This window comes from Rutidosis leptorrhynchoides, chromosome 11 (assembly GCF_046630445.1).
Source record: "Rutidosis leptorrhynchoides isolate AG116_Rl617_1_P2 chromosome 11, CSIRO_AGI_Rlap_v1, whole genome shotgun sequence".
NCBI classification, from domain to species: Eukaryota; Viridiplantae; Streptophyta; class Magnoliopsida; order Asterales; family Asteraceae; genus Rutidosis; species Rutidosis leptorrhynchoides.
In genome coordinates this window covers 360,424,019-360,434,517 of record NC_092343.1, presented here as the reverse complement: position 1 = coordinate 360,434,517, position 10,499 = coordinate 360,424,019, and the positions used below count along the sequence as shown (strand labels likewise).

The 10,499-nt window shown below is 31.8% G+C and overlaps 1 protein-coding gene across 1 annotated transcript; it reads right to left on the bottom strand.

The window, feature by feature from the left end:
* Window positions 1–9,002: 9,002 nt before the first annotated feature.
* LOC139875887 (uncharacterized mitochondrial protein AtMg00810-like) lies at window positions 9,003–10,246 on the bottom strand. The gene is made up of 3 exons (XM_071863181.1): window positions 10,177–10,246; window positions 9,918–10,014; window positions 9,003–9,693 (listed from the first exon to the last, which is right to left on the bottom strand). The coding sequence occupies exons 1-3, from the start codon at window positions 10,244–10,246 to the stop codon at window positions 9,003–9,005; spliced, it is 858 nt and encodes a 285-aa protein (XP_071719282.1).
* Window positions 10,247–10,499: the final 253 nt, after the last annotated feature.

Sequence of the window (10,499 nt, the reverse complement as noted above, 5' to 3'; positions counted from 1 at the left end):
CTCTAAATTTTTAAATTTAAGGCTTTTTCTCCAGATGTTGGTATTTCTTCAGAGTATATTGCGAAAGCAAATTTCTTGGCTTCTTATGATAAATTTTCTCTAGAAATATTTTTCATCAGATATTTAATCAAAGGGCTTCTTTTTCAAGAACATACCGTTCTGGTGGAACTCCTCCATTGACACTTGGAGGCAATGCATACCTTTTTGACGATTCATTCCGACTTTCTTGAGTTTGACTTAAGTCTTGTTGAACTGGTTGAACTTGACTTGAACTTTGTGGTTCATCTTGATGAGATGATTCATGACTTGAACTTTATTGTTCGTCTGGAAGATCTTGTTGAGTTAATTCCTTACTTCAACTTGTTGGTCGTCTAGAATATCTTGTTGAGTAGATCTAGCTTGACTTGAACTTTCTTGTTCGTCTTGTGATGGATTTCCTGCCTCCCTTTCTTTTTCTTGTGATGACTTGGTATTATGATTGATTTATTCTGATTATCGGATCCTTTCCTACCAAAAAAGTTGGAATTAATCTCCCCCTCACTTGTGTGTTGGGGGTTATAATAGTGTCATTAGGATTAATCTCCCCCTCATTTGTGTGTTAGGGGTTATAATAGTATTCAGTCTCAAGAAAGTCACAATTCATTGTGGTGTACATGTAATGTCTTTTCGGACTGTAGCATATGTACCTTTTTTGGTTAACCTCATAACCAACAAAAGCACATTTCTCAGCACATGGGTCCAGTTTGGTTCGTTCTTGTTTAGATATGTGAACGCATACAAAATAATCAAATATCCTAGGTTTGAGGGTAAGATTAGATGGGTGCTCATGAAATTTGGATAATGCTTGAAGAGGGTTTTGAAGATCAAGAATTCGTGTTAGAAGTCAGTTTATAAGATAAGTTGATCTGACAAGTGCTTTCGGCCAAAAATATTTAGGAACATCGGATTCGATTGAGCACGTATTATTTCTAAAAGTATCTAGTTTTTCCTTTCTACAACCCCATTTTGTTCGGGTGTATGAGGACCATAGGCTTAGGTTTGGTGAATGATCCCCTTTTTCACAAAATTGTTTCATTTTATGTTTACAAATTCTACTCCATTGTCAGATCTCAAAATTTGTACATTACGTTTAAACTGACTTTCAATCATTGTATAAAACATAGAGAATTTTTCAGATACTTCTGATTTGTTTGACAAAAAATATGTTCAAGTGATGCGAGTGCAGTCGTCAATAAATCATAAAAAATTTGCCCTATGTTAACTTTTGCTGGTCCTCATAGACCGGAATGAGTTAAAGAAAATGGGGATTTCATTTTTGAGTTTATTGCTATAAAATTGTTTTGATGGTTTTTGAACAAAATATAAGTTTCACACAGTAAAGTTTTATTTGGAGGAAAATGTTTAGAAAATAAAAGATGTAAATAATTACATATAGATGTCCAAGTTGTCTATGCCATAACCAAGGTTCCTTATCAGGTGTTTCGTGAACAAGCATCATAGTACATTTTCGGGTGACTTTATCAATATAGTAAAGTCTGTCTTTCTCAGTACCACTACCACTGATTTCCCATGTTTCGATGTCTTGTAATATACAAAATGTTGGGTGAAGTAATACGGTGCAATTTAATTCCTTCGTGACATGGCTAATGGATAATAGTTTATGAGATAATTCCAGGATATAAAGGTAGTTTGATAGTTTAATGTTTGGAGAAATTTCGATAGTCCTTCCCCCTTTGACTTGAACAACCCCACCATTAGCCGTTTGAATCCATTTTTTTTAGGAATTGATTTAGAATATAAATCTTATTTTCAAAGGTCACCATGTTTGTGGCAATATAATCAAAAATCTGTTCATTGCTTTACGTGTTGGAAGTCACATTTGCTTCTCTAATGTCAAAGGATTTATTTTTTTATTTTATTAAAATGTTTACTTGTCAAAAATTGAGATTTTTTGGTCTGTTCTTAACTAACCAAAAAATCTTGGTCCACAAAGATACCATACTTGGCTGTGCGTGAGTTTTTGACACAAGATTAGTTTTCTACCTTCTGGCCAATTACATTCCACCGCGCATGATTTTTTATGATCGATTCTTGAAGACAATGGAAGCGATTAGGGTTTAGTCTAATTACTTCTTCATTGTTTGAGGTCCGTGAGGTGATATTCACACTAAACCTTTTTGCTTCAGTCGATCTATGCGATGACGATGAACTAGCGTTGCAGTCTTTAGACTTTTCTTGTTCAGTCGTTCTTTTAGATTTATTAGGGTTCGAGGGTTTTTCCCTCAACCCCTCGGCTGGTTACTGCAATTTATATAAAAAAAAACTAGGGTTTGCGGTTTTACCCACTCCCCTTTGGTCGTTTTCTATATACAACTGAAGATTTAGGGTATTAAATAACTTTGGTGTTTTTTTATCGATGACGTTGCCAGTAGTCGAAAGCCTTGTTGCTACCACTTTCGCCGATGTATCTTTTAATGTTGTCCTTAGGTAGAGAGCTTTCAGGTAAATTTTCTTGATGATCCCTAATTGGTTGATTTGTAAAGTGGTGTCATTAATAATGGCACTCTGTATGCTAGAATCGTTCGATGATTTGTTGCCTGATGAGTTTCTTTGAACTGGGCTACCGTCATCGGAATTGGCAGCTTGTTTTGGTAGATGATTGAGACTGAAAAATGAGTGTATTGATTACGGATCTACACTGTCAGCTCTGATACCATGATAGATATAGAGAATGATAAATTGAATATATATTAATGATAACTGAAACTTTGAATATTGATAACTGAATTGATTCATGTTATATGAGATAGCTACCTATTTATAATGGAAAAAAAGAAACGACGGATCGTTTATAAGTTAAACAAGACAAGGAGCCTAATTATCTACGGTAAACATCCGTTTGTGATATTTTCGAAAGTAGCCGTTAAGTTGAAAGGTTGGTACTTTGCTGTAACCTAGAGTCTTCGTGGGAGATGATGTCATGCCGCATATGTTTTAGTTTTCATTTCTTAACACACCCCGCTAGTGCATCTCCTAAGATATGAATACTGGATATTGATTATGTATAGCTTTATGAGGATTTCATGAGTTTAAGTTTGAGATTTTGTAATAACTCAACCTACATCGGATTTTTATAAAAATTTAGAGTCCTTATAACCTTGTAAATAGTGGTTAATCAATATCTTCCACCATTACTTTTAGTTAAAACATAGAGATCCAGTTAATATATTGCTTTTGCTTTGAGGACGTCAATCTCTTAGATTGTGACGAATAGGGATGAGATCAGTTCTGGAACCGTACCGAACCGTAATGGAACCGGTTAGTACCGGTACCGAAATTGGGTAAAATGGAGAACCGAAAGCATACCGAAATTTCAATACGGTACCGGTTTCGGTACTGGTACGGGACAGGTATTTTTCGATTTATTACCCACTTGGTACCGCAACTTTTTTGACAATGTTGTAGATAATACGAGTGGCGTGGTATGATTCATTTGCAAGTTTGATATTTACCTGTTTGGTAATATGAAAATGTAACACTTAATGTACTTATATCAATTGCAATAGTGTGATTCTTTTGAAAGTTTGATGACGATCATGAGTCTGAAAGTTTGGTATTTACGTGTTTGTTACCAAACAATGTAGATTTATTCGATGAGGATCGATGATATATTTTCATCATTGATTCATGCATATTAGATTGCACGGATATATATATATATATATATATATATATATATATATATATATATATATATATATATATATATATATATATATATATATATATTAGTTGTTGTAAAGTTTGAAAACAGTGAATATTTGATTTGTTCTTATAAAAAGACTTTGTAATATGGAGATTGACATAGTGTGACTAGCAAAATGCAAATCAAGATTTAAAAAAACTAGAAAAGAATGGCAATACTTACAAACATCACTATATGTAATCACATTATCATACTTTTTATCAGAATAAATGCATGCATTGTATATTTATAAAATAAAAAAAGTTAAGCAAAAATTCGTGTAAACATTTATAGGAGTTTCTTTCGTGAGATAAAGACACTTGTATTGTTTATAATTCTAGTTGGATTAAAGGTTAAAGCTTAATTGGTAACTCTATCTTTATGGATTATATAAGTTATATGATATGGGCCTATTATAAAGAATAAAATCTGGAATGTTAAATTTCGGTACCAAATACCGATTTCTCGAAAAAAGTACCGGAACCGTACCGAAACCGAAAACGTCCGATTCCAGGAACCGAAACCGATACCGAATCCCTTTCGGTTCGGTTTTCGGTACCGGTTCGGTACCGATTCGGTTTCGGTATTTCAGTTTATTTGCTCATGCCTAGTGACGAACACACCACGCGAAACATGTAACTTTGAGTAGTTTCGAGATTAAAGATCATAAACCTTAGAATCTTAACATGCAATTAAAAAAATTAGATAATTAAGAAAAGGTACATGCTGAGATCCATATACTTTGGAAGTTGCTTAAAGAAACACTAATTTCAAATAAATACAACAGATGCTCTAATGTAATGCATATTTTAAAGCTAACAATTTATAACATAACCGTGTTAATAGTAGAACTACATAGAACTACAAGTTCACTAATGTACAAGTGCCCGAGCCAAATGAGTGTAGCTTCAAGATTAAAGATCATAAACATTAGAATCTTAACAGAATAACAGGAAATTAACAATATTAGATAATTAAGAAAAAGGTACATGCTGAGATCCATATACTTTGGAAGTTGCTTAAAGCAACACTAATTTCAAATAAATATAAGAGATGCTCTAATGTAACTCCTAATGCTTGTTTTAAAGCTAACAGTTCATAAGATACCCATGTTAAAAGTAGAACTACATAGAACTACAAGTTATATATATTAAAATGTACAAGTGCCCGAGGCTCCCGGTTGTTATATATTAAAATGTACAAGTGCCCGAGGCTCCCGGTTGTTTGAGATTGCATCGTTTTAAGTGCTTAATTATATACTTCATCCGTTTCAATTTTATACTCTAGTATTTTGTTCTGTGATGTTTAAAATTAATTATTTACTTTCATAAATGAAAAAATATAATTTGATAAATTTCTTTTATTATTCTACTTTATACATGTAAGACAAATAGATGTGTAAAAAGTAAGTGGTATGACTCGAAAGTTAATAAATTATACATGTAAGACAAATAGATGTGTAAAAAGTAAGAGGTATGACTGAAAAGTTAACAAAAAAGTACATGTGTCTGTTACTTTTTTTAAACTGTATATTTTTTGTCTTGAGTCTATAGATTTGAAACGAAAGAATTACTTTTTAAGTCAAGTTTAATTATACTCCAGAGTGTTTTTTAGTAATGGAAACACACTATTAGTAGTTATGAAGCCTTAAAAACTACTACGTACTCTATTACATATGCAAATGTCAGATAACATTTGACAAAACTAAATAATGTCAATAAACTAAACAGAAAAATATATGAAAATAAAGTTGACCATCTATAGGCGCACCCTCTTTTCTACCCGGTGTGTTAAGCATATTGAATTCTATAAGGAACTTAAACTTTTTTAATATACTTCGATCTCTATTATCCTTTGGTAGGTACTTCGTGGAATTTTCAAACTTAATTAAAAATTAAGCTTAAAGATACTTACTTTAACATGTTTAGATTATCATTAAATGTAATCACGTGAGTGATAAAAAAAAGTCTAATAGAATGAACTTGAAAATTAGTTATACTCATTTGTATTATAGGAAATATTTTAAATTACAATTTAGCCCTTGGATGATTAGCAATCTTAAAGAAAAGAATGACAATATTTAATAATTACTCAATTTTGCCCTAAGAATATAATCTACGGCTTAAGTAAATTACTTTATTAAACATATGATAGCTAGCAAACTAGCAATGTGGGGATTTATTACATTGTCTATACAAAATCTTGTCTAATTGGTCGTTATTATCAAGATCAGTATGACATTGCATGTCAAATTACACAACAAACAAAACATTAAAAAAATTAGAAAAACAAACCTACTATTTAACACACATAATAACTAAAAATATTTACATCTCACTACTTCAAAAAGAGAATGTGGTTTTAAATATTAACTTTTTCTTAAGAGCCGAACCGTATAAATGGTACCATTTTCTTAGAGTGCTCGTATCGGTACCGCGGTTGGTACCGTTCTTGAGCCCGTACTTGAATCACACCGATACTAGCACTCCGCCATTAGCTCCGAGGTTGTACCCCGTACTCCACTTTTTCGTTGATCGACATTTTGAATCACGGACATATTAGTGAATGTTTGAGGTTAACGGTAACAAAATTTGAACTTCCATTTTCCAGGCTATATATACGTGTATATGAACACAACACACACACACACACACTCAAACACAAACACAACATAGACACTCTCTGGTTCATTAAATATATAAACACAAACACTCTTGTTCGATCAAAAAACACACTCAAACATAAACACACAATGTCGCGTTTAACTGTTTCGATGGATGTTTGGTACGAGGGACAACTAAGCGAAGATTAGAAGCTGTATCTGGACGGGCAGTGCAAGTCGTTCGAATCACTCGATATCTCCTACTTGGACACGGGGCGTTTGTTCGACTACATACGCGAACATGTTGACTTCGAGGCCTCGGATTTTGCTTGGTTTGATCCAGAAACCGATAAGTTTGAGTTTATCACGACCGAAAAAGAATGGCATGAAATTGTCGGGAGAGCCTTACTCAAATGCAACCGAATCGAGTTGTATTGTATTGGTATTTAGACCCGACAATTCAACACCCGATATCATCCTCACTAACCGCACAACAGTAGCAATGAGGGTTATGTGAGTGACGACACGATCGGGTCGTATTGAACTTGTTTTTTTAGGACTTTGTAATCGTTTTCTTTTTAATTTTAGGACTTTTAATGTTTTTATTTTAATTTTTTAGGATTGTGTAATGTTTTTTATTTTTATTTTTTAGGAATTGTAATGGTTTTATTTTTATTTTTAAGAATTTGTAATGTTTTTTTTTATTAATAAAACTTTAATTTTTAGGATTTTAATTGTTATATATAGGTTAATAATATAAAAGTTTAATATAAAAAATAGAGGTGGGATCAAGTGATGGGTACGTCATGGATGTTAGTAGTTTAGTGGTTAGTTAGTGATGGGAAGTAAGTGTTGATGTGACGCTAATGTGGCAGTCGGTGATCCCATGACGGACCGTCATGGTTAAGAGTGATCTGAAGCAAATCATGTTTTAGGCACTAGGTTACGATTTGTCCTTAGGGAAAAGAAAAAAAAAAAAAAAAAAATGAATGTAGGCCTATTGAAGGAGCCCATCTTAAAATAAAGATTGTTATGAGCTATATTAGTTCTATGTTATTGGGCTAACTAGAAGAGGCCTATACTCTCCAGCCCACTACAAAGTACAAGCATTAATATTCACATCGTCAAGCCACAAGGTAGATTATTTGCAACTTACAATCCAAAATACCTAATGATTGGTACGAAATAATCCAACATAATCTCCTTGTAATAATTATTTATTTTAAATTATATGACATGAAATGATTAATAAATATTTTAAAGACATGCCATTTCACTTTCAATGAAAACATTCTATAGAATTTATTTATAAAGAATGTAAGAACACATTAAATCATCAATCATCAAATATCAAATACTCTAATAATAATGTGAAACCAATACATTATACTTGACAATTGCATTCCCGGTTTTGAAATTGATACTTGATTATGAACTCCTCATATAGTGCTTCTATATTGCTTAGCAAATCGGAATTCATGGTTAATGGTATCTACTTTTTTACAAGTATAATCATATGTTAATGTATTCTCATTGAATATATTTGAAGTTTTTCTTTTTTTACCAGAGAATGTATTATTATTACTGTCTTCAGGGGTGAATCCAGATTGGAGCAAATAAGGTCAATTGCCCTTGATGTGAATTTTTCTAGTTGTATTTATATATTAAAGTTCAAAGTCTTATTATTATTCACCAGAACTAATCTTGTAGTTTTTAACATTTTTTGAATGAATTTTTCACGCTTAAAAATGTAGGTAAATTATATACGAAATTGAAACAGGTAAATAGAATCATAATAGAGATCAGGTCATAAACATATATAATAAATAATCTAAATAAGAACGGAAAATTAAAAACGATGAACCGAATTGAAGGTTAAACCGGGCTCGTATTTAACACAATTCCCTAAACAGATTCTTCGTTTGTTCCCAAGTAAACAAACATATAAATCCTCCAATCATGGGAGGTAAAACACCCCAATCACAGGAGGTGATTTCTTCAATAATAAAAAAATAAGAACAGTAGAAATACAGATTACAAGCAAACACTCAGATCACTCAAACAAGTTCATAAATGTATGAACTTATACTCACACACTAAAAATAGTAAACCCTAATTTCAGAGAGAAGATGATGAAGAGAAAAATATATCGAACATATCTAAATGAGGAGAAATAAGATGATATATAGATCTGGTAGGGTTGGTTTCCTCTTAAATTAATCAGCAGTCCTCAAGTCTTCATACTTGTCACTTTTAGTCCCTCAAGTTCTATCATCTATGCTTCTATCCTGTATGCTTCAAGTCACCAAGCTTGAAATAAGCTCCACTAGACCTCTACCTCACAATAAGAATAAATATAACCAAAAACATATCTTACACAATGAAGATTATACCTTTTTGTCATCACCCCTTAATCTCATTGTGGAAGATATCAAATAAATACAACCCATTGCTCAACATATAATGTTGATTTCCACTAAGACTTTTTGTAAAAATATCAGAAACATTCTTAGTGGAACATATTTCACAAACCTGGATAACACCTTTAATGATCTTTTCTCTTACAACATTAAGATCTATTTCAAAATGTTTATTTCTTTCATGACAAACAGGGTTTTGTAAAATTTGTATAGCTGAACTATTATCACATTTAATTCAAACAGGTAAATAAGTTTTTATAGTTAAGTCTGTTAAAATTTTAAGTATCCAAACAACTTCACAAGTTAAAGAAGCAAGTATCCTGTATTCAGACTCTGCAGATGACCTTGAAACAGTTGATTGTTTCTTGCTTTTCCATGATACAAGACAATCACCAAGATAAACACAATATCCAGTGACAGATTTTTTGGAAAAATTACATTTAGCCCAGTCTGAATCAACATAAGCTGACACATTAAAGTCAACAGTCTGTTTAAATAATACTCCTTTACCTGGAGAACCTTTTAAGTATCTTAAAAATCTAAGTGCCACCTTTAAATATGATTTTCTAGGAGCATGCATGAACTGACTTAAACAATGAACTGCATAAGCTATGTCAGGTCTGGTTAGGGTTAAGTTGATCAACTTACCCACTAACTTTTGATATTCAGTTATATTATCAAGTAAAGTATCACCAGTTTCATGTACAACATTACTAGACAGAATACTATCAGGTTCCATGGTAGTTAAAGTAGGTTTACAACCAAGTAATCCAAATTCAGACAGTAACTCAAGACAATATTTTCTTTGACACATTGTTAAACCTTTTTCAGATTCCATTAATTCAATTCCTAAAACATATTTAAGTTTACCTAAGTCTTTAACTCTAAACTTAGTACTTAAAAATTCTTTGCACTTATTAATTTCACTGTCATCATTACCAGTTAAAATTATATCATCAACATAAACCAGTAATGCAATACAAAAATTATCAGATTGTTTAAAAATTAATGAGTAATCATTTAACTTTGAGTGATACCAAATTCAAATAAAGTGGAACACAGTTTCTCATTCCACTTTCTAGGAGCTTGCTTTAAACCATATAATGACTTAACCAGTTTGCAAACCCTAGTATCATTTCTATCAAAATACCCTTCAGACAGGGACATATAAACTTCTTCAGATAGATCACCATATAGGAAGGCATTGTTAATGTCAAGTTGATACATATTCCAAGACTTTTGTACAGCTAAAGATATAATTATTCTTACAGTTATCATTTTAACTACAGGTGAGAAGGTCTCATCAAAATCAAGACATTCTCTTTAATTATATCCTTTAGCTACTAGTCTAGCTTTATATCTATCAAATTCTCCATTTGACTTATAGTTAATTCTAAAGACCCACTTACTTCCTATAGGTTTTCTATCTTTAGGTAATTCAGTAATAATCAAAGTCCCATTCCTATTTAAGGCTTCCATCTCTTCAATAATAGCTGTAACCCAATTAACATCTTGGGCATCCTCTCTATATTAGTTGGGTTCATGTCCTTTACTTAAGTTAGAAACAAAACAAAAATTTTCAGAACCAAGTTTTGAATAATTTAAAAAATCATTTATGTTGTACTTAATAACACTTTCTAACACATAGTCTTTATATTTTGAAGGAATATAATTTTTCTATACAATTATAGATGATCAGTAGTGGTACCCTCAGGAACAGATTGTTCTTCTG

Excerpts from the sequence above, each read along its gene's own strand:
- LOC139875887 (XM_071863181.1), bottom strand. The coding sequence starts at position 10,246 with ATGGAAGCCTTAAATAGGAATGGGACTTTGATTATTACTGAATTACCT. Across the intron at positions 10,015-10,176 it reads AGATAGAAAACCTATAGGAA|CTGTACAAAAGTCTTGGAAT; the intron begins GTAAGTGGGTCT and ends TTATATCTTTAG. Across the intron at positions 9,694-9,917 it reads TATATGTCCCTGTCTGAAGG|TGAAATTAATAAGTGCAAAG; the intron begins GTATTTTGATAG and ends TAATGATGACAG.